We start from the raw sequence: 24635 nt of genomic DNA, 5'->3' as shown, positions 1-24635 counted from the left end.
GCAGATGATTCTGATGAAAGCAGTACAAGGTTAAGTGGCATAGTAGTACATAAAAAAGCTGTGTTGATTTGTAGCCCCCAGATAAATATCAAAGAAATTGAGCCAAAGCAATAACGACCCTGATAAATTTAATGAGCCTTTCATACCAGGCCCATAAGTAGCACTTCTCAAGTAGCAGTGGTCAGTAGGTGGAAGGTGCATACATGTACTGTACAGAGAGAGAAATGGTGCCACCTTTTAGTTACAGGATGGAAAATCATGCACATCTATCAGCCCCAAACTATCCCAGGAAGCAGCCGTATCACTGACATGGAAGACTTATGGCAAATGTATTTGCAAGGGGAAAAAAACAGGCCAAGTCATCAACAGTGTCAACATTCTGTATTTGCTAGATCCAGGAGTGAAGCACAAGCTAGGAATCCTGAAGGGGACATGTAAGACACACACATGCCTGTCTGCCACTGCCACAGGTGTTCTGCTGCAAATTATGCATAGTACAGACTATTAAAAAAATTCATTTCAGTAGTCATGAACAATTTCTGTTACTGCCAAGGAAACACAGTGCTGCAGGAGTCTTTTTCTTCCATCAGTATCACAGGTACAAAAGCCCAAATGAGGCAAATCTGAGTTGAAACACAGGTTAATGGGGAATCACCATTCATTGCTGGAAAAAGAAGGAAACATCCTTTTCCAAACCCAGTTGTGGACCATAATGAAACAAGAGCCTTCAGATCCTTTCTGGCTTTGAGGTAAAAGTCTTTGCCCCCTGCTTTCTCCAAATCATTCTGCACATTGAACTTTGCTTTGCTGAATCTTGTATCCTCCTAGAGGAGCAGATCGCAGCTCATTCACTGGAGACAATATAGAGTACTAATGACAGTTTTGGAATAAGAAAATTGGAGATACTGACAAACTTGCAAAAGAAGCAGAACAGTGGAAAACAGCTGTGCTTACTGACTATGCCAGTTCTGGCCACTAGTGGTTTAAATAGAGAGGCTTGTGTGTATATTTGACATTATCCTTCAGCAAAGGGTGTCCGACTGGCATGGGTTTTTTGCACCACTTAGGGCCCCTCCTCCAGATGGGCTTTGCAGCTCTGATGGACCAGCGGGTCAGATACCTGTCAAAACAACACAAACGCATTTCAGTTTGAGACTGATCACTGAGAAAAGGTTCCAACTGAAGCAGGAGCAGGCGCTGTAGCCTTTGCCTCCCCACATACTTTATAGAAGGAATAATCGTGAGCAGAGCTCCCTCAATTCAGAAGGGACCACTGGAAAGGAATTTTTGTTTGTTTTGGAACTTCTAAGCTGCAACTCTGTACTGAACCCACTGGCACCTGCTTGACTTCCAGCCTACAAATCAGGTGTCGTCTCCAGGCTGCTGGCAAGCTGTCCACCTGTAGCTAAACTGGAGTGCCAAATTCCTTCATTGCAACTAAGTCCAAGACTGAATGCATCCAGCCTCTATGGGAGGTGTTACTGCAACAGCTGGCCTCAATAAGGTAAACTAATTACAAAGGCCAAACTCTGTGAGAAATAAAGTCTCTAAAAAGGGATTTGTTTACTTTCAGAGGATAATCGGTTATTTCTTCTGCATGGGATGGGTTTCTGGCCTACTCTTGTATTTTCATATGTCCAAATTTTCTTTAGTATTCTCTGTACAATACTATTGCAGCTTGCTGGTGCAGGAAGTCAGAACCTACAATGTAAGAGGTACTAGAATGGAATTATCATCACAACTACAAATCTCTGTGCAGAGCAACGTCTGGCAAATATCCTCTGCTTTTTACCATTTGAAGTTTTAGACTTGGCTTTGCAAACAGGCAGGGGATTTCAGATCTAGAGTCAGTTACTGGAAATCTTATGCTGTGGCTGGGTGGCCTGGAGTTTTCTTAGGCTTTAAATCTTTTGCTACCAGTAGAGAGGCGAATAGAGGTCCTTAGAGAAAGAGGAGTCTTTTCAGACAATAAAGATCCAAAGTAAAACCCTAGCATAATCTGCACAAACAATGCTCCAACAAATTAGAATTTGGAACAGACTGATAAACTTTGTCCAGCGATGTTTGCATGCCTCCGTTGAGTAATCCCATGGTCTTAATGTAACTTCAATGAGGCATCCTCTCCCCGAACAGCTTTGTTACCTTTTATTTGCATCGTGCAAATTTGAGATATTAAGAACTTTGGACAGAGACTATGTAATGCATTTGTTTGAAGGCATTTGGCACATTCCTTAGAACTACAAAGAAAGCTTGCTATGCCAGGCAGCTACAGACTGTATAACAGCAGCCCATTTTCCTAGCACTTTTCTTTCTCAGCAGTCCCAAACAGCACAAATTGAAAAATCAATCGCATTTGGAGGTTCCTGCCATTGAAATGAAGCCACTTCCAAAATGCTTTGCTTTTGCTTTGAGGAGTTTATGATAGTTAAAACACCTAGAAGCAACAGCAGGAGCGATTTGGGAGTCGGCGTAGAGCAAGGTCCAGCCGCTTGTTCTCCTATGCGTGCATTAAATTAGTCCCCTTTGACCTTTAATGTTATGCTAGTGCATTAGTGGAATCCCTTACATCACAACATCGGGACAGGAAGTAGGAAAGACTCTCCTGTCTCTAATTTCACATGCAAGGGGAGTTCAGAGGGTCCAAACACAGGTCCCCAGTTCGGAATCTGGCAAAGAACCATGGCAAGGCAGCTCCTTTGGGAGAAGCTGTAGGGGTATTTGACAGGCACATGGGGCTAGGTCCTTCTTCTCACATTCCCCTTGCTGCAGGGGGAGGTCTGTAGTGCAAGTTTTGATATCGCAAGACTGCACTTACAGCGAAGGAGGAAAAAAATCCCAAATTCTTTTAATGCATCAGTGTGCCAAGTGCAGTTCTGGTCACGTGTCCACATGCTTACGGGAAAGTGCTCCCATGATAATAAATGATCTCACTGGGAGAGAAGTGAATGTGTGAATGTGAGATACACATCAATGCTGTGTGCAGGTTTAGCAGACAGTGGCTTTTTAAGAAATCCCTCTGTTTCTGTGTGGGGGCTGGAAGTGCACACCCCAATTCTGCATAGGAAGGAGGATTTAGTAATGGCCTGATTTTAAAGCTTTTGTTATTTCTCTTTTGAGCAGGTCTAATCCAGCCCTCTGGTCCAGGCTTTTGGCTTCCTTTGGGGACTGCAGGCTGGGGCTTTTCATTGTTAGCTGAAACAGACATTTGGACGCTTTCCCTTCCTGGAGCACATTTGCTTTTAGCACTTTTAATACTTGCTTTGTCCCGAACTCAAACTTGTCCTATTTTGTTTGCTGCCTCTTTCTTTCTTTTTCCTTTCTTTTTTTTTTTTTTTTACCTTGATTCAGCAGTGGCAAAAGCCTGATGCCTGGGAGCAGTCAGTCTACAAAGGTCCTTTTCCTCTTTGACTAACCCCAGTTCCTACTGTTTCACAGACAGATTTTTTTTTTTTCCCCGAGAGTAAAAACAATCCACAAAACTCACATGCGAGAGCTTCAAAGCCCAGCACACAGGACTTTTCTGCAAACTCTGCTGTCCCTGTAAGGTAGCGTACCCCCCTTTCTAGCCAAGTCACCCAACTTTCCATTGTATCCAACCACATGGTTTGTCTTGGGGAGTTTTTACAATAACCTACAAACACACACTGGCAGATAGTCTGAATTTTCTCAACCAGCTGAGGGTTGTCAGGACAGAGCCTCCATGTGGGTGCCAAAATGCAGCTGGTCCACAGTCTCCTAACCTGTTATCTCAGTGTGCAGAGCTCTCTGGACAAAGAGGGACAGAACTGCCAATCCTGGGGACTGGCAACTCACCTTGGGGCTCTGCTTGCCCCCTTGAATACAGTAGGATCCTGGTCAACAGCCAGAATCCCTAGACTCCAGCTGCACAAATGAGTAGTTTGGATAAAGCGTGACAGGAATCCTGGTGGGATTTCCCTGATGGGAAAAGGCAAGATATAAACAGGATGGAAACAACTGTGGTTAGTCACCTGCAGTCATTGCAATTGCCTAAAATCTCCGTGGCACGTGGAAGTCCGTTTCCATGGATTTTATTCAGTGAGTAGGAGGGCCCCAAAGCCTTCCCACTCAAAGGCTGCCATTTAACACCTAGGAGTAGGCACAGGGCTTCCATGTGCTGTGTAAGAGAAATGACCTACCCATGGGGCAACTGCAGTCCTGCACGCAGCCCAAGCAAAGGCCATGTTGGTGCAGTTCAAGGCTGAACTTCTGAACCCTCACTGAACTTTTTCAATCTGGCTTTTGTTTGGATTAAGAGCAGAAGGCAGAGGGCTACAGACTGCAGGAAGCACTCGATCAAAGTACTGGCAAGACTGCCTCCTCCCTGCCACATCCCTTCCCATGACACCTCTTGGCTTTGCTCACCTGCAGCCGCTCTCTTTGCTTTTGAATTCACATGCTATGCACAGCAGCTTCCATGCAGATGAGAGAAACCACATGCTACTGGAGTGAAATGCTGATAGCAGTGAAAGCAGATTCTGTTCCCAGGGACAAGAGGTGTCCACAGAGCCTGAGAACTTTGTAATTCATGAGGAGTTCATATGGAACCTGCCTCTTTCCTAACACATAGCAACTTCTTCAGTTCAGGTGATGGAGGAGGGATTGACTTGGGTATTATCTGTGCCAAGTTCTGTTCTTCCAGTAGGAAGCTGAAAATGCTGTGACAGCTGAGCACTCAAAATCAAGTACTCCATAATCTACAGCACCTCTTGCTGACAGAGCCCAGACTCAGGGAACCTGTGACATCCCTTAGTCCTTTTAGAAAGGGAACAACTTCACAGTGTTGTGCTTTAACCAATATTTTGGACCTGCCAGAAGAAAAAGAGTGCTATATTCACATTAAGAGAGCATCTAGATGCTGGCCTGAACTCAGTGACTGTTCTGGATAAAGTGTTAGTCCACACTGTCCATGTGATAACTTCCATGCTGGAAAGAAAACTGCTGAGCTATTCAGGTTTCCACTCCTGAAAGCAAGGACAGAAGTTTCACCTGCAGCTGTGCTTGACCATTTCCCAAACGGTTCTGGTGTGTGGTGGCCTGTACACACATGAATCTGGAATATGAGAACAGCCTGTCACTCTGCACAGTGCTGGTGAAATCCCTGAGAACTTCCTCAGCCTCATGGGCTAGTGAAAATACTTTGTTTCTGTAGCACTTAACTGGAACATGCCAGGCTGGAGCACAAATGGACACAGAGATAACACAGGAAGTTATGAAAGGGAGAATTCAGGCTGAGTATGAGGGAACAATCCTTGGCTGCAAGACAAATTTGCTTGTGGAATCATCCCTTGGAAACAGTGAAAGCTCCAGACTGGGCCAAACATGAGAAAATGAACTGTAGGGAGCAATTCTGCGTTAACGGGGGGTAAACTTCATTGGTTTTCCATGTTTAATTTCTGCAGGCAAATGATATGGAAGAGAGGGGGAGGACAGTAGACTCAAGAGTTTATAGATGATGTGGGTACTCCAATGGCCATATTTCTTCAAAAGCACCCATAGCTAGTAAAGCAGTTAAGTGATAACATTCATGAGCTATCACTGTCAAAAACAAATCAGGCAGAAAGCAAAAAGGCAAAGAACTAAAGTCCAAGAAATGAGAAATATCATGGTAGGTCTCACCTGGACAGTGTCCCAACTGCAGGGAGTAGAAGAGAGAGCTGTGGAGTGCTCCCCAGTTGAATTCTGACCACAAGGTGTTCTCACATGTCTCCTACCACCCCCAGGACCACACAGCTTGGCTCAAACTGGCATTTCACTTTCATGTTATACCTTCTTCTGCAGTTACCAATCTCCTCCTCTATGTTACATTACATCCTGGATGGGTGATCCCATACTGTGCTAGACAGTTGGATGACCAAGAACAAGGCAGGATATGCAGGCCTCTACTTCCCAAAGCATTCTGCTCTTCCTCTTGCATTCCAGTAGTAGAAACAGGATCAGGAGATGGGGTGGGTAGGGGGAGACCAGCTGCCAAGCGACCCAGTGCAAAGCAGGGAAATTCTTACCTCTCTGCAGAGAAATCTGGGACATGTAGGAGGGAATGTCCAAAGTTCATACAATGGAGACAATAAAAGCACTTCAGAAAATAGAGCAGGGATTCTGCTTTTTGGAAAACATTCTTGAGTAAGCACCAGAAGAGCACCTTCTGGAGGGGCAGAGCAGGCAGAGGGGTTCTGGATGATAAATCCACACTTCACATCACTAGATCAACGGCAGGGCAGCACCCCTGACCTCTGTTAAAACAAGACAGTTTGCTGATAGTTCCGTACAGTGGCATGTTACATTTTAACCTCAGCTAGGTGATAGCCAGTGCATGCCAGACACTGTATTTGAAGCAGGCTCACTTTAAACAGGGTGACTGTGACATAGGCCAAACATTCTGGCCAAGATAGCCACAAGTGCAGCCAAGGAAAAGCTGAGGAGCAGCTTTACTGGTGCTCTCAAAAGTATAAATTAACAGAGCTCCTCATCCCTTCTTTATGTACTTCCTTAGCACCTTTGCCCAGGAGCCAGAGAGCTCCTCCTATGCAGCTGGCCTGTACATCATCTCAGGGGCAAAGAGCAGAGACAAAGCAGTTTTTCATCAGGCTGGTTTGTCCCTCTTTCGGCAGCAGATGAAGCTGCTCTTAAAAATACTGACACAACCTTGGAAGAAGCCTGGCCAAAGGGAGCATCAACCAGAACTTTGCAAGACTGAAGAGAAATGAAAGGGATTGCTCATCCGAATGAAGTAATCTGCCAGACTTCTGCCAGGGAGGGGCTGCTGCTCTGGGACTACAGAACATCCACAGAGTCTACATGCAGTAAGTGAATGCTCAGGTCTGTATTATGGTAGAGGTGCTGGGCTCTGACTCCCACTTCAGGTTACACTCCCCACAATGAATCTCCTTCAGTCTCAGGTGGTGTTAGTGGAATCAGTCCCTAAGGTTATCTTAGGCTTTCATCTTGGTCCTGTCACTGTAGCAGCTGATGGTGTAGTCTAATGTCAGGAGCTCTACCATCAGCAAAACATTCTTCAGCTCAGTGTAAGATTTTCTGTCCCCAGATGGTAGGAATTCTCATAGAAGTATGTGGGGTAACATCTGGAGTAGACAGTGACTTCTCCAAAGTCCCTCCTTTAAAAAAGTGAAAGATTTCTCAATTCAGAGTGAAGAGTTAGACAACAGACTGCTTACAGGGGGCAATGAGAGGAATTTCAGGGCAGAAGGGGTACACAAAAGTACAGATAAAACAGAGAAATGCTGTCCTTCAGCAGGGCAAAGCTTATTGTCACAGACTTGAGACAGACTATACACCTCTACAGTGCTCTGTCTATTCTTTTCATCTTGCATCTTCCTATTTTAGAACAGTATAGCAGGAACTGTCTTCTGTATGCAAAGCTTTTTTCCACGTGCAATGCAAGCTCCTGATGGCAAGAGAGTAAGTGCAGATGAGTGAGGGGCACACAGCAGGAATGGAGGACATGTGACTGGGAATAGACTAAAGTCTCAGTATACTGGATACTACTAGCCCACCTGTGAGAACTATCCATCTCAGTTTGCAGCCCTGACGCAAGTTTGTCTCTGTTCGCTGGCTTGTTTCCGCATGACTACTTTCCTTCGACCAAGGAGGACCAGACTGCTGCACAGCAAAGCAGGTGATGCCTCTTTCACCTTTGCAAGCATCAGCGCACAGCAATGGGCAAGCTGCTGTCCCAGGATCCCTGGTTCCTTCACAGATGAGGTTAAAGATCCCTCAAGAAGCTGGTGGTAATTCAATAACTCCAGCATCTACCATGTGGGCACTTCAGTCTGCTCCTGAAGTGTGGCTGGTGAGGGTTATTTTGGAGGGGATGGGGTGCAGAAGAGCATTATTTCAACACCACACTCGGAGTAGACCCACTGGTGGAGCATGGAAAAAGCCATCACTGCAGGCAGAGGTGGAGAGCACAAGGGCTGGTTAAACTGATGTTAAGGAATGTACATTACCTGTGTTCCTGTCTTGGAAGAGCTTTAACAAGGGGCGCAAGCATATTATGGGGCACCTCAGTTTCTCCCCATTGGCATTCCCAGGGCTACAGCAGCAGTGCAAAAAGGCACTGTTACCTCTCATTTAAGCAGAGAGCTGAAGACGACTAGAGCAGCCAATACAGTGATCTCAAGAAGAGCTGAAGCTCAAGGATTTGGAAAAATATGTCACTTAACTAAGCAATGTACTGCCTGCTACAATAGGCTCTCTGTACATCCTGTTCATCCCTTCATGGACTGACACTTAAAAACCCAGCAGACACAAACGCAGTGAAAAGACAGGCTAAGTTAGGTGCACAGCACTGATATTACACTAGACAGGATTAGAGGATGACCTGGTCATGTTCTCATGGCACTGAACAAGGCAGCTTGTTCCACTCAAAAGTCCCAGCCCAATTCTGCCCCTGTCCTCCCCCGCCAGCTCACTTGCATTTGGCAGCACCACTGGTTGAGTGCTTCCCAATTACTATGGACTTACAGAAAGCTTTAGAAACAAGTACAGAGGCAAAGACAAGGTAAGCTTGGACAAGTCATTTATGTGGGAAACTTTTGATAAGAGCTCTGGCTTCATTCCCAAAGTAAGTACTGGATGAATGTTTTCAGCATGTGGGTACCCTTCAGTCCTCCCTTCAGGCTAGAGGAAAGAAGCAATTTGTATCTCCTGCCTTACGTGGTGCCAGCTACTGTTCCAGAGCGCAATGCGGGAAGTGCAGGTGGGGATACACAGTCAAAACTCTCACAGAGCCGCAATGGCCAAGATTTCGCAAGGCTCCAACACACAGAGCTTTCCCCCTTCCAGCAGGCTGAGAGGACAGTATCATGAGGGACCAAGGGAACACTCCTCAAGTACCCCTGCAGTCTATCCTGGCTCTGGGACTCACTTGTTTAGTTCGAGCCCCACCACCAAAACTTTCAATCCGATTTCTTGATCCCATTCTCTTGTCTCCATCCAGATCCCAAAGCCTGCTTATTTCAATGCTGTTCCATCTCCTCAGCAACAGCTCTGCTCTCTTTTTCTAAACTCTGCTTCCACTCTCCCTTGCTGGGAGGAGAAAAACAAGGGTGGTGTAGGGAGGGATTAGCAATGCAATAGGGAGGGCTTGGATACTAATCTCCAATTTACATCTCTTAATTTTAGAGGTGTAGCACACCTACTTGCATGTAGAACGTATCCGGAGGTGTCCGTTCTTTGTTCTCACTAAAAGTCTATGGAACAATTTATAAGAGTTGAGGCATTAGATCTGGAGTCCTGGTGTGATTCCAGCAAGATACAGGATTTACCATTTCCTGTCTCAACCTGCTATGCAGGGTTGCTATGTGAATGCTAACTAGATAATGTGCTCCACCCCACAGCTGCTAGATAGACACAGCTACTAAAGAGTCCCAAAGACTTGTAAGACACAGGAAAGAAGTTTTCAGAGTTGAAGCATCTGATTGCTACAGGGTGCATCAAATGTAGAGTCCTCTAATTTGATCCTCACTGATACCCAGTGTGCAGCCTGCCAGTATTCATGGGACATTTCCAAAAGCTTGCCCCAAATCTCCACTGCAGAGAGTCAGACCTGAAATGCAAGAGTCTCCAGCCGCCCCCAGCCCTGCAGCCTAAGCTCTCCCAGCAACAGCCCCATGGCCTCTGGTAACCCCACGGCTTGCTAATGCGAGGTTCATAAACTGCTCTGACATCCCCATGGAAACAGAGTGTGAGGTCATAAACGGGGGATTAGCACCTCTGAGCGCCCAGCACAGTGCAGGAGGCAGACGCAGGCTTTCCCTTTGCCCACCAAAGGCCAGGGGCCATTTAGGCCAGAGAGGGGGAAGAAAGCCTGTTGCACAGGAAGGGCAGGCGGAGGGCGAATCGCTGACTGGGGGAAATGGGGATGAGGCAGAGGGGAACAGGCTTGTGATGGGCCCTTGCTGACTGCTCAGCCCCCCTCTCACTACTGGTACCCCTCCTAGGCACCCTCCTGCTGTTGGGAGCCAGGCACCAAAAGGCTAAAAGAGAAGGGACTGATCAGCCCGGAGAAAAGAAGGCTCAGAGGGGTCTTACCAATGTTTATAAATACCTGAAGGGAGGGAGTAAAGAAGACGGAGCCAGGTTCTTCCCAGTGGTGCCCAGTGACAGGACAAGAGGCAATGGGCACAAATTGAAACACAAGACATTCTGTCTGAACGTAAGAAAACAGTCTCACTATGAGGGTGGGGTTCTGTGGAACAAGCTGCCCAGGGAAACTACGGAAGATCCATCCTTGGAGATATTCAAAGCCTGACTGGACATAGTCCTGGGTAACCTGCTCTAGGTGACCCTGCTTGAGCAGAGGGCTTGGACTAGACGATCTCCAGAGGCCCCTTCCAACCTCAGCTACGCTGTGATGCTGTGACTCCATCTCTGTGGCATCCTCCTGTGACTACCCTACTGAGTGTTAGTGATGAGAAGGTGAGTGCAGCTGAGGAAGGGACAGCAGACTCTAACATGTGTGGCAGTTTAAACCTGTGTGGATAAATGGTTTGAATGAGATGCCCTTAAAAGACCGACAAGAGAATATCGTGACAGACTTTCCTTCTCTGAAATGCTATGAATACTCTTTATGAGCCCTGTTGCCTGAGGCATGTTTTACCCAGTTATAAGGAACTGCTTTTCCTCTTCCAACCTATTCCTGAAAAAAAGAGATGTGGAAAGGCAAGACTATTCACCTGTTGAGCGTGGGTTTCTTGGGAATATGCCCTTCAGGAAGTGGAGGCCTGTGGTTTGGCAACAAACCTGAAACAGAAAAAGAAAGGCGTGAGAATATTTTGCTGTGCCTCCTTGCCTCTATAGCATCCAGAAGTTACATTACACCTCGTAAGCCAGGCAACCCAGATCCCTACTGGGACAGCACAGCAAAAACTCAAATACAGTAGAAAGGGTATTTTATCTTTAGTCATTGCTGAACCTGCACCCCAGCCAAAGAGAAGCTAGGAGGTTCTGCTGGGTGTACAGAGGAAATACACACCAAAGACACAGCCACTTGGGATCACTGAAGAGGCTTTTTGAGAGGACATAGGGCATTGGTGTCCCATCAGATTCCATCTCCAGGATGAAAATCTGATTATTAAAATTCTCATTCCATTTAACTTGGATACAACTCAGGTACCAGGCATAAAGATCAGCACAATACTCTGACTGTGTCAACCTGGGTCCCACTCCCGGGGTAAAGCAAAAAAGTCTTCACATGGCAGATGGCAGACAGGTGCATGTTATTAATGGGGTAAGTCAAACTTATGCTAAATCAAGTAATTTCAGAAGCTGGTGTTTAATCATTAGTTACTGGAGACTGAGCCACTTCCCAGGTCTTTCTGCAACAGTAGACTCATCTACATCTGCTGCCAAGGCAGGAGCCAAGACACATAGAAAGTGGAACAAGTAGTCTCTGGTCCATCATCCTGTCCCAGCACTCGGACCCTAACAAGTTTGATGGGTGACTGGACAATGACATCTCACTGAGCTATACTAATTGGGTGGGAGACCCCTCTCAAGGGGTTCTATGGGTACCCCACAGTAAGGGGTTGTCTCAGGATGAGGCTAGGTACCTGCACGGTGAGCCATCTGCACACAGACAGCAATCTTCTTGTGCTCCTCCAAACAGAGGCCTGTGATCCTTCGTGGCAGCATCCCTCCATCAGAACGGATAAACTGACTCAGCAGCAAGACGTCCTGAGTGAGCAAGAGAAGGTCAAAACCATCAGTGCTACAGCTACTTTAACTGCTGTGATTCTTAGGTGTTGTGCTGACCCTCGTGCTGCGTACAGAACTCAAAACAAAGCAAAACAAAACAATGATTCCTTCCTACGCATTTTGGCTGCAGCCTGACAACAAGCGGCTTTTGCTTGCTGTCACTCTGCCTGCCAGCTTAGCTCAGTAAGGTCACTCAGATGGTCTGAGTCTTCCCCTGACTTCACTAGTGTAAACACATTATGTCAGCTGCAATCCCTGCTACTTCACTGTTGCTTGCTCCAAGATTCTAGCTAAGATAATGTGTCCTAGGTACTCAGGCACAGTTACACAAGACCTACAGATGGACAGTGTTTACACAACTTGAAATGCCATCAACAGCTGCTATCCTAAAGGTCACAGATACGTTAGATCACCTCTGGCCCCCTCCTTGTTCCCTCAGAGCATGACTGTTCTCTGCTATCTACTCCTCAAACTTTTATCCAGTTTCCCATGGTGGAACTTCCCTCATGTCTCTCTGGAGGGGTGGAGAGCAGGGAAATGGTCCAAGAACTCGCACGAAGAAGCTTTTGTAAGAAAAGAATGTGTGCTGATGAGAAAGACCTAATAGGATAAATTGCTGCCTTCAGTCCTTCGACTGTGCGTGTATGAGGTGAGGCTCTGACAGCCATGCTGGTTGGAAGGAGCACTCAGAGCATGCCGAGGGTTTGTCTGTGATTCAAGAATCATTTAGATTACACTGCTGTTGACCTTTCCAATTAAGAGCTCTAGAAATGTAAAGCACACTTAATAAAAACAAAGAGATCTCTAGGATCAGATAGTATCACAGAGCTGGGATGACAAATTTTTAAACACAGCAGCAATAGCTGTTGCACAAGTGTCCCATTAACTGTACATAGTACAACAGCCCAGTATTTAGGTACGTGTTCTGCATTTCCACACATAGCACCACTGCAAATGTACCCCTCAGGCCAATACAGGCAGGTCCCCTTGACATGCTGACATCAGTATAAGTTGGCCCAAAGGGCCTCTGGAGACTCTGTGCTTATTTTTTCCCCATCTGTTGATAGACTTGCTGCTGGTTGAGAGTTTACTTCACCACTGTTGTAAACACGTTCATAGTTGAGGTAGCTGGACCATGCAGAGGCTGCCTGCAGGCTGGAAGGGACCTGCCAGCGAGCACCCCAACAGAACGAGAATTCAAACCAGGTATGTCAGCAATTTACATCCCCCCCCAACTAGGGCAACGGGCGAGAACAAAGAGTGCTTGTTGCTTTTCACATTGGGTGACCCTGACTCTGCCTGTTGTTCACAGATTTGCAGACCTGCTCCCATCCCCCTATCTTTGCTCTTTTACAAAGAGCTCCCTGGAGCATTCCTAGCTTCATCTATTGCCCTTGCAAACAATCACAAGTGGATATAAAATGAATATTCAGAAAACCTAGCTATCTAGGAATTTTACATCCACTCCCACTGCACCAGACCAGCTCAGCTCTGAAGCGGGCTGCTGGAATTCAGCATGGCTTTCTGGCTGATTCTGACAGATGCTGTCATACAAGTGTTGCAGTCAAAATTTAGAGGTTTTTTGTTTGTTTTGTCGTTTGTTTTTGTCCTTCCCCCTCCCTGCCTTCAATCCCACCCTCACTAGTATCATGATGACACACAATTTCCCTCTTCCCTTATCTGGCTTCCTTTCTACCTCCACTCGTCTACAATGAATGTATTGACTGATTTCCAGATCCAACTCCTTTGAAAACACAGCAGGTTAGGCAACTTCTCACTGATACAAAATGACTTACCAACCACCATACAGAGCGATGTTGTATCCAAAGAACAAGAAGAGCACAGCTGAGCAACTAACAGCAAGCTCCTGAGAGGCCATCTATGGTTAAAACAGAAGCGAAGTGTCCTCAGCCCAGCTCATGCATGGCCTTGCCAATGAGAACAGTAACCAGGGGACCAGTTGGTGCCAGCTGCGTTGGTGGAAACTGGACAGAGGCCAGCCAAACAGTCCAAGGGCACTGACTTTTGGCCACTCCTGAAATGCACTGGATTGGATTCAGGAAATCAGAGCAAGACTCCATCCCCTTTTTTCCTCTTCTTTAGCCATCCAGTTCTCCAAATCACCAACAGCTCAATTTGCCATTTAGCACAAACATATCACTTCCCTAAGTGAAAAAGGGATGTTCAGCTCCAAGTGCCTAGAAAGAGAAAAACTTTCTAGACTTTTCTACTAGCCTGCTGCATGACTCTGTGGGGAAGGGGAAAAAGGGAGCTGATGGCAAGTTTGAAGCTGTTCCAGTCTTTGCAGCCGTGAAAGCCTAAGTAGGCCACAGGCTGTTGTGAAGGGTGTGTGTGGTCCAAGTGATTTCTCATATTACCACCACGCCTCATGGAGTCACAGGCTTGTTATCAAGTGTTTCCATGCAAAGGGGGGAGGTGGGAAGCAAAGGAAGATAGTCTTTCTTTTTCTCCCTGTGGAAAAAAATCAGGAAAATCCGTTCTCTGTTATCATCTCTGGCCAACAGTGTCACCAACTGACCAACACCCTTGTGTGGCAGTCATTTCTTAACTGAAATCATCTATGTCCAAGCCGCTGCAGCTCCAAATTACGCTCATGCCATTTGGCTTAAAATGCTGCACACTCGACAGAAGGTTTGTCCAGTTCTGAAGATCCCCACAGTTAACAGGCCAGGTGCCTCTCCCAGAGTACTTGCACGGATGCATCTTACCACAGGGAGAAAGCAGACAGGTACAGCCAACTTTATGGGGCAGGGAAGCAAACAAGTATGTGGAGTGGGTCAAAGAAAAAAATATGTCTGGCAAGTTCTCATAGTGCCGTCATGTTCCATGAAATTCACATTTTGTGCTAGTGGACAGCCAAGCCTGTAACCACGGATTTACTTTAATCACTGGACAGCTCCCATGAGGCTGGACCCAGATTCCCACCCCTGTAATCTGCAGCATTTGATGAAAACAACTTGGATTGAATTAATCTAGGGCTAATAGGCAAAGCTTGCAGTTTGGTTTCCCCTAATTGCTGCCAAAGCAAGATGACATATTTACTGCCTACTCAGGCTAATGATGTTTGAAGTGGGTAAGGGGGAAAATGAAAAACAAGTTTAGCCTTCACCTCTAAAAGGGCTGGATAAACTTGCTAAATGAAACACTATGTACAGCACGTTCTTGTGAATGGATGGCAAGCAAAATGCAGAGGCATCTCTGCATTTTAATATCCGCAGACACTTTGAAAAGCAGGATCCCTGACTGGTTACATGCGATTCATTAAAACCTTCATTTACCACAAGAAGAGTTCTGTCTGTGTAGCCAAATTACTACTGGGCTGTATCAGACAAGTCTGCCAGTCATTATTTCCACTTAACGCAAGAGTCTAATTTTTCCTTTCTCCCTTACTCCTGGAAGCTGTACACCATTCTCCAGGCATTTCGTAACAGGATTGCAGGTTTCAATCTAGTTGCATCCTGACAATGACCAAAATAAATTATCTTCAATGGATATGAAAAAAATCAACTGAGTTCTCAGCTTCAATGGACAGACCACAGACTTTGGGAATTTATACCTGACGCTCTGTTATCCTGAGCCTCAGCAGAGGCTAAGGACTGAACTGGCAAAGACAACTGCAGCCCTCCACACCACAGCTGAGGCAGGTTGGAATCATGACCTGCTAGTGCTCACAATGCCTGTTCAGTTGATTAATAACTTTGGAGACATTGGTCCCCCAGTTCTCTGACAGCCAAAGTAACTCATTATGCCACTACTTTAGACTGTGCTAGTTGCACATGACAAAAGGGAAGTCCTATGAGGTCATATTACTCAGCTCCCTCAGGGGCTAATTCAACACTTCCCTTTTCATAGTGCCTCATTCAGTCCAATTACAAGCGTCCCAAGCAAAAAAGCTCACACTTTCCCTTCTGTGCAATTGACTGATCTCAGCTTATCAATCTCAAAGGAACCACTGTGATCCATCTATTCTGATCTCTTACCAAGCACAGATTATAGGTTATGCTGTATGAACTAGGCTATATCTTTAACAAAAATAGCTGTTCTCCATTTACAGACTTTTAGGACAATTAACCACCAGTGAGTAAATTGTGCCACTGTGTAATTACTCACACAGTTAAATGCCTGCACTTTATTATTTAAGCATTTCAAGATTCTGCTACTCATCACTGCTGCAGCAAAGAAAAATAGCAGAGCGTGCTTTTGTGCAGAAAAGGGAGATTTTATTCACCTTAACATTTAAAAGCCTGAAAATTCATGACTGGTACAAAGCATTCAAATGTGTAAGGGACTTATTCAAGCAGAAGAGGTGGTCTGCTCCAGAACTGAAATTTCTCCTAGTTCTCATCAGCCCCACAGAGGAATGCTTCTAAATACCAAGGTAAGAAACTTCTACAATTCTGAAGTACCAGTCCACACTGCCCTCTTTAGCTTTTTGTCCAGGTTCTCCTCTGCTCTACAGCAGGAGTACTGGATATATATACGCCAGATGCATATGCATTCAAAAACTACATGACAGCCAGGATGGACGTGTTCCTAGTTTGTCTCTTGGGACCACAATTTCTTAGGAACAATCTCAACAATGATTCTCAAGACTCTGGCTGCAGGATCTCTCCTCACATTTGGTTTTCTCTTGCCTCCATACTGAACAGTAGAAATCAGGATTTACGAATCAAACTGAACTGAAGTGTGGAAGAAAACTCGTAATCTTAGTTCACTCTGCAAACACACCTAAGACTCACGCTTTACATTGTCTGCTGGGACCAACAGCCTACTTTTCTAATCCCGGAACTCAGACGCTACAGCATCACATTGTCTAAAACTGCTTCTTTGGTTCTTGATAGCACTGTTACCTCTACGTGCAACAGTGTCTTCTACCACAGTCAACAGTAAAAAGTGAGTCTACATATTAATTTCCAAGATTTAATTCGCTCCCATGGCTCATTTTATCCCTGAGCATCAGTTTATAGTTTCTCTGGAGCTGTTAATGTGTGACTCACGGAATGCTTTCTGGAAACCTGTAGAACTACCCAGTTTAATGATGCTGTTGACTCCTTGCATTTAAAAGTCACATAAAACTATATTAACCCTAAGAAAGTATTTTCCAGTGTAAGTGATTGGTCTGTTTTGATCACAACACAATTCAGCAACCATGAGGAAGAAAAGTTACAAGAAATCGCTGCATTCAAACATGGGCAACACAAAACAAACATGATCTGGTTTTGTAGTACTTTCCATACCTTAATGGTATTCGCCATTTCTCCTAATTTATTATCATCTGCAAATTAATTGTATTTTTAGCTTTCCCAGACTGTTGGGAAACCAGACCAGAGAACACTAAATACGTCCCTTCCCCAACTTATTTCACTGTTTAATATTGCATCCAGCCTGAGTGAGAATCACTGACAACACTCAGATCCTAGACAACTTCTGAAACGCAGGCTTTGAAAGATACTAAACTGGTATTTCATTTACATCTCACATCTGTTGTTTCACCTGCCTGGGGTAATTGCAAGTATTTTGTCTGGCACTATTTCTGTACTCATGTTCTTCATAATTCATGAGTCATAATTAGTCCTATCCAACGGATTATTTGTTTTTACTCCTAGTTGATACCATTTTACTTGGAATTTGCAACGTTTGATTTACCAAGTGGTAATCATCAGCATCATTCTCATTTCTCTCTCAACTGCTTGGTATTTGACTTGCTATTTTCAAACCATCTGGTGATTCCTTAGGATTTTTTTCATGCTTTAAAAAAATCCTGCAAGTGAACTAATATATTTGTTAGCTAATTCCTTTAAGATCTTGGGGCTACATGCAATCCAGGCCTGCTGTTCTGTACCTAATTCAATGCTTAAGTTATTTCTGTACCTGTTTTTTTCCTGTTGTTTTACATTTGCAAGATTGCCATTACTACCTAGATATTAAAACATAATTTTTCTTTTGTGTGTGCGCGCTAGGACTGCATGCGAGCAGCTTAGTCATTCTGCAGCCAACGTGGCTTTCAGTTCCCTTCTCCTCTCATTAATGGACTTTCTTCCTCACAAAGATTTCTTTTCCTCCAGATGCATTTGTATCTCTCTTGCCCTAATCCTATTGACATTAACTTATTCTGAGTTTTCTGTTGCCTTATCTTAGTAACAGCATGTTCCTGTCTGGTTTTCTTCTTTTCTAATTCCAGTACTGGGTTTTTAGCTTGCAAGGGGGCCCTTAGTCCTTTTGTAAACTCTGTGTCTGAATGACCTCTTGTAAAGTTACATTCTGCATCTTCTATCTCACGCTTCTTATTCTAAAGGGTTCTTGACTGTTGTACTTTTGTTTTAAAGCATTACAGGATTTCCCTCCCATCCTCTACATTTAGTGTTAGTAATCTTCTCATTAGTTAATAAACTTCTCATTAGCATTTCCTGCAAAAAGCTTGAATCAAACCTAGTTTTTCTGTTGCAACGGATGTAAACACATATGCTCTCCTTCATACCCATCAAGAGTTTTAAAAGTTACATAAACCAGTTATTACCTTAGTGGACAATGACCCAATGAGAAATTGTAGTGCTTGAAGACATTTAATTGATCTAGTCAAGTCTTTTGGCCTCTTCGGAGTTAGAACAGGCCTGAATCAGTTGACTAAACGTTGCATTCCAGTTTGATTCTCCTGGAAGTGCAATGCTGAAAGGCAGCTGGGCACAAAAGATATATATAGCCTTCTCAGATCAGATGGCCGTGTGTATAATTCCAAACCTCCTATTTGATATGAGCTCATACTTCTTTTTCCCAGGAACACCATCAGCCAAGGCAAAAAATTACTATGTAGGAAGCTCTTGTTACACCCAAGAGAAGCAGAGATGGAGTTAACTATCTTTACTACACCCAGCAAAAGACGAGAGGGGCAGGTTGTGCAGTATGTAGGTCTGAGAGCAATATTTATCTAGCTATGAGAATGGGGGAACTCTCCTTCATTAAACTTACCACATAATCGTACTTATGCTTCAGGTTCCAGCGACAGATGGGACACTGGCCAGAGGGGTTTGGAGGAGTTGGTGTTTCAGCATCCTCTATAATTCTCCCTTCAATCTAGGAAACAATTCAAAGGATATAATGATCAGGCATAGGTTAGACCTCTACCTGCACCCGTGACTTGAGGAATACTTTTCCTCAAGTCCACAACACGTTGACCAATATTGCGCAGATGTAAGTGGAACAGTATCTGCATTATTCAACTCGCTTATATATAGATATACCAAGCACTTTGGATACACACAGACTATGGGGAACAGAACAAATCCAAGGGGCATAGAGAACGATTTGGTAAATTATTATATATGTCTTACTAAATGTAAACTAGTTCACAGTCAGCGTGAAGTTCTCATATTTGCCTGAATTCCATTTATCGCAGTACTCCTTTGAACCACTATGCCTTGAAATTGTAGTGGCCCTTTAGCCGAAAGCTTTAAAACACATTTTTTCTGGGAATATGAGAATGTCGCAGAATAGCAGATGCACGTTGTGGACCAAAACATGCAGGGGCTTGTGAGATTATAAATCACCAACAGGGAAAATTCTGAACAAAAGTTAAATTTAAAAAAGGACTGTTAGGAGATGTCTGTGGGTTTGTGGGTGTCAGCGTGAAGTTCTCATATTTGCCTGAATTCCATTTATCGCAGTACTCCTTTGAACCACTATGCCTTGAAATTGTAGTGGCCCTTTAGCCGAAAGCTTTAAAACACATTTTTTCTGGGAATATGAGAGTGTCGCAGAATAGCAGATGCACGTTGTGGACCAAAACATGCAGGGGCTTGTGAGATTATAACACCAACAGGGGGAAAATTCTGAACAAAAGTTAAATTTAAAAAAGGACTGTCTCCCCCCCACCCCCCAGCCAGTGAGAAAACAAGGGGTATTTTTTTCTTTTTTTTTGTTTGGTGTTTTTTTTTTTTAATACCCCAGTATTTTTTCCAGTTTAATTCCGTGACTAATTCCTTTAGGAGATCATTTTATAATCTTTTCTATATCACTACAAAGTGGTGACATCTAACACTCAAGTTTTCTCAAAAGTAACATGCAAAGAGATGTCGAAGGTGTGTGTGGGAAGAACTTGAGAAATTTGTTTTCTAAATGTAGATATGCTAGGAATATGAATTCTTTCGAAATGCACGCTTGTCTTTTTTTGAGCACTTATGAATAGAAGCAAGAGCTATCTCAAATTGCAGCTGAACGGACAGAAAAGAGAATAAAACTAAGCCATTTTTTTCTCCAAAATATTTTGGAAGTTTCCTCTGGTCACATGAAGATTAAAACCAGATTTTGAACACCAACTGACAGCCTCAAATAGTGCAAGCACCAGAGAGTTTAAAAAGAAACCCTGGGTGGAATGCAATGTTACTTTTAAGAAAAAAGCTGACTGATTTAGACTGAACCGTCAGGTTCTCTGCCTGAAAACCTGGGAAGAGAAAAGCATGACATTTTCTGTAAGTGTGTATGGGACACTGACATCCAGCTGAACTGTCAGAACTATTTTATACCATGGATTTCTGTCCTTCTTGTCTACTGATGGCAAAATGGAAATAGATAAGTTATTTGTAGTTCAAGCATCTTGGTATCTCAAAGAGAGAGAATATTGTCAATTTTTAAGTAAGATTCCTCCCCCCACAAGTAGAACAGCCAGTTTTACAAAAACAAAAAAGTAACTATGAATATAAAATATAGGCCAGTATCTAATTTTCTGTTCATTGGTAAAGTTATTTTCTGGGAAGCCGGTGTATCTGGTCTTGATTCTTGCCAGTCTGGCTTCAGACTGTACTTTGACTGTAATTTCATCTTGGAAATTAATAAAGATTCAGAATGCTATGTCAACATCAATTTTTCTTGAGATAAATTTCAGCGTACAGTTTTTGGCAATTATTCCCCAACTACTGAGGACTTTCATATTGTTAACCCACTCAGTTATTCTTCTTCTGTTAGAGAACTAAGAGGGAATATAGGGGCTCTACATTCTTAGTATGCTGATGAAATCCAGATTTCTCTGGATTCATTCAGCTCGTTCACATCAAACACTTCCTTCAATACTGATAAAAGCAAGGACACATAGAAAGGTGAGTATAGAAAGATGGATTCAGAAAAGACTGACGTAGAACTGGTAGGATAAATGGAGTGACCAGAGGATATGCTGAGAAACACATCAGCCCTTTAGTTGGTCAATTTACACCATTTGTTACATCTAGGGGCACTGACTGATCCTGGATTGATGCTAGGATACTATACAGTAGAAATATCCAAATCTCCCTTATGCTTCTACAATGGGCCAGGAAGAATTATTTTTCTAAAGGGCTCTGCTACTGCAATGCATACGTTTTTTATTTCAAGCCTCAGTTAATGTATTGGGACTTTGCGATTATAATTTACATCCCCTTTGAAATTGACTGAGTGCAAAGTACAGCAATCCACTGTGCATGTTGTGTTGGTGTACATGCTCCCCCCTTGTTTTGGTTAAAACAACTTCAGAGCATGCTTGCAAGCTCTTCTCTTCAGGTCTCTGGGCAAAGATTAGTAGTCTGGCACTTGAAGAGAAGAAAAAGAGACTTTCCATCACACCTACTGACACACCTTAAACTTATTTTTGTTGACAGTCTTAGAGATCTTGCTAACTGCCATATTCTATTTGATATTATGTATCTAAGTAACCTGCTCCATTCAGGTTTCAAACATGACAATGTCCACTAATACAAATACGACAAGAAGGAAACTCAGACTTTCAAAGACATGAACAACCAGGTTTTGTCCGTTTCATTAGCAAGCAAAAAAGTCTGTCCCTTCCTTATTATTTACGTATATATAGATTAGCATTTAGGGCACTGTCTTCTAGCTATTCCCAAATAATTCCTGCTCCACTCTCCTCGCTGTATTTACACATTTCAAAATATCTGTGCTACCTGTCTCCAGCCAAGGCATAGATTGCTACTGGAATATGTAATGTGAGCAGAATAATGCAATATCCTCCCCCCCAAGTAATTTCAGTGCTTCTTCTAAAAAATTACAATTCTCTTGATAAAGTGCAACAGATCAGACAGTGTTAATTAAGTAAAATTTTAATTCTACTGCTTTGGTCTTTTCCTTCCTGTCTTAAACTGTAGCTGAGAAAATGCTCTTCTTTACCAGTTGCTTCAGAGCTTCCGTTTTATTTTCAGGAGCAGTTTTCCCTTAGTATTTAAGGTCTTCCTTTGATGATACCCCTTCCACTGAAAATTTTTTCTTACCAAATGCATTACAAGATGCAAGCTTTGTATCACCTGCAGTCACTATGGCACACACAGTGATTAACAAACACAACACAGATCAAAGGCAAGCGATCTGTGTGGCACACAGCTGGCACAGAGCCATCCTGCGATGCCACATCACATTGTCAGCCCAGGGAAGTGACAAAGCCGCTGGGCAAACCTCCTTTGTGCCTGCCCACACTTGAGACGATGCCAAGTTATCACTACTTTAGGAAAAGAACCCACCTGAAGAACTGCCTCTTGCGGTTTGGGTCCCGAATGCCTCTGGTCAGGGCTTCCAACTTTACCAGTGGTGCAGCGAGGGGTTTGGTGCTCGTGGGTGGCTCTGACAGGAGGCACCCATCACCAGCAACAGGGTGATGATCCTGACCTTCAGCAGCCAAACTCTCCATCTGGCTTACCCGCACTTGCAATGCACTCCTACCTTGGTTTTGCCTTCACAGCCTGGGACGTCTTTCAGGCAGAAAAGCGACCCTTTTGCCTTTTTTTTTTCTTTGGGGGGGGGACACACACACGGACGGACACGGACACACACACAACGGGAGGCTGAAGGAGGGAGAAATGACGGCAAGGGCAGCTACTGAGGAAAAGGGGTGCAGGGACTTACTGTGGTCGTGTTGCCTTCAGTCACCTCCACAACTGCAAAAAAAGAGATGAGAGAACAAAATGAGAGCCATTCAGCCTAAAAGAAGCTATTTCTGTGGGGAGAGGGTGAAATACAGCGAACACAACCGTCTCTCCCGACCACGATGAGGCAACGGGGCGCAGGGCAACCCCCGGACTCACCCTCCCGGAGGGCTCGGGCCGGCGGACCCCCCCCCACCCCCCCCCAACCCCCCCAAACCCCCCCCGCCTCAAGCCCCCGCGCAGCAGGCTGGGCGCCGCCATCTTGCCGTCGCCAGCGCTGCCGTCACTCCCGCTTCCGCCGGCGGGAAGGCGGGCCCTGCCGGCGCCATTTTGATGAGCGTCTTTCCCCCGCCCCTGTTACCTGAGGGAAAGGAGGAGGAGGAGGAGGAGGGAGGCGGGAGGCTGTTATCCCCCTGCCCAGCATCTTTCCCTGGGGTGGTTTTCCTTATTTTTTCGTTTGCTTGTCTGTTTGTTTTAAGGTTTTTTGTTATTGTTTTTGGGTTTGGGGTTTTTTTTGAGCTTGTATCAGCTTGGGGTGGAGATGAATCTAGAGGTAGTGCTGGCTTTGTGTTATGGAGGCCTGAGTTACACTCCTGCCACGGCTCCTGAGTTTCTCCTGGCTCTCCAGTGAGAGGAAGAGCAAGGGGTGGTTTAGCTTAAACTATGTGGTGGAGAGGCTCCTCTGTTTGGATGGGCTCCAGGGTGACTGCTGCATCAGGGGGTGTTTCAGGCCAGCTGTGGGGGGTAGGGAAGGGGCTTGTTTCAAATCTGCCAGTTTCACATCTGTATCTGCCAGGGATGCTGAGGTCAGTGCGTGTTCCTGCGCCGGCTCGTGTAATTCGGCAGGTGAAGATTTGAAGCAGCATGTTGCCAGGCTGTAAACTTACTCTTGTAACCAGTTGGTCCAGTTTAGATGCTTTCCATTTTTGTTTTAATATCACTTGCCTTTGGCAGGTCTTGAGCAACTTGTAGGCTACTGAGAGATCACTTTTCCCATCATCTTTCTCAGCATGCCTCATCTCTTAGCTTCTTCCATGTGCCTTTGGTGGAAGGTAGCCTAGAGGTGCCAGTTCAGGGGGCGTCAGATAGCTGGGACTTTAGATACCAAGAAACCATTTGTTTTAGGTGGTAATGCTGTATCTTCATGAATAGCATACTTAAGGTTGAGTTGAACTGTACTCGATAGCAAAGGTCATTCATGGGGTTTTCCCAAGTGCTTGTTTGCTTTCTCTTTGTCATTTCAACTCTTTAAAAAAAATCCAGGAAGCAAAACTAATGGAGTGAGATAAAATCCCTTGGAAGTCATGTGCATTGATGGACATTCATGCTGTTCTATTCCACCAGTGGTCAACAGTGCTCATGCCAGGTGTTCTGTACATTTTTCTGAGTTTCTAGCTGAAATGCAATGTAAAATATAAATTGTGACATAAATGTAAAATTTAATGTAAAATAAAATCTGATCTTCCTGTCTCAGGAGGTCTTCCACCGCCTTCCTCTTGTGTGTTACACTTGCTTCTTGTTACAGTCAGTTTGCAAATCTCTTTCTGTGGCAGATCTAAGCACTCAACTCCGGGATTTTCCGAAGAAGTGGGAATGAAGGCAGGGCTTCTGTTCAGACTCTTGTGCTCTATGCCAAGCAATGAAAACAGGGCCATCCCAGTTATCCAGAGAACAAATTGAGTAAGAATGCTTGCCGGAAGAGATCTCTTCCTCTCTCACCGCATTATGCTATATAATGATCTCTAGAAGCAGGGTGATCTTTAGCTTGTCCAAAAGCTTAAACATAAGAGCCAAACAAAATATTTACTGCCATCCAGCCTAGGGATAACTTCCTTATGAGGAGAAGGAACATTGCTAGGCACAGTGGTGTAGTGATGTCACGTTTTTATGAGTTTTTTTTTCTTTATATAGAGAGTTTTATCCTAGTGGAAGGAGTTTGGCTGCAACAACCTGACGAGAGTTTATTCAATGGCTTAAATT

The 24635-nt window shown here is 44.5% G+C and overlaps 1 protein-coding gene across 1 annotated transcript; it reads right to left on the bottom strand.

The window, feature by feature from the left end:
- Window positions 1–312: 312 nt before the first annotated feature.
- Window positions 313–22934, bottom strand: MRPS18A (mitochondrial ribosomal protein S18A). The gene is given in 7 exon segments (XM_009283765.2): window positions 313–1120; window positions 10716–10782; window positions 11592–11715; window positions 18724–18828; window positions 22636–22667; window positions 22815–22877; window positions 22880–22934. Coding segments are annotated over 7 exon segments (573 nt in total). The 5' UTR covers window positions 22917–22934; the 3' UTR covers window positions 313–975.
- Between the last annotated feature and the right edge of the window lie 1701 nt (window positions 22935–24635).

Source organism: Aptenodytes forsteri, unplaced genomic scaffold, assembly GCF_000699145.1.
Source record: "Aptenodytes forsteri isolate BGI_AS27 unplaced genomic scaffold, ASM69914v1 Scaffold309, whole genome shotgun sequence".
Classification (NCBI taxonomy): Eukaryota; Metazoa; Chordata; class Aves; order Sphenisciformes; family Spheniscidae; genus Aptenodytes; species Aptenodytes forsteri.
Note: the sequence above shows the minus strand (reverse complement) of the source record. Positions and strands in the feature narration are given on the sequence as shown.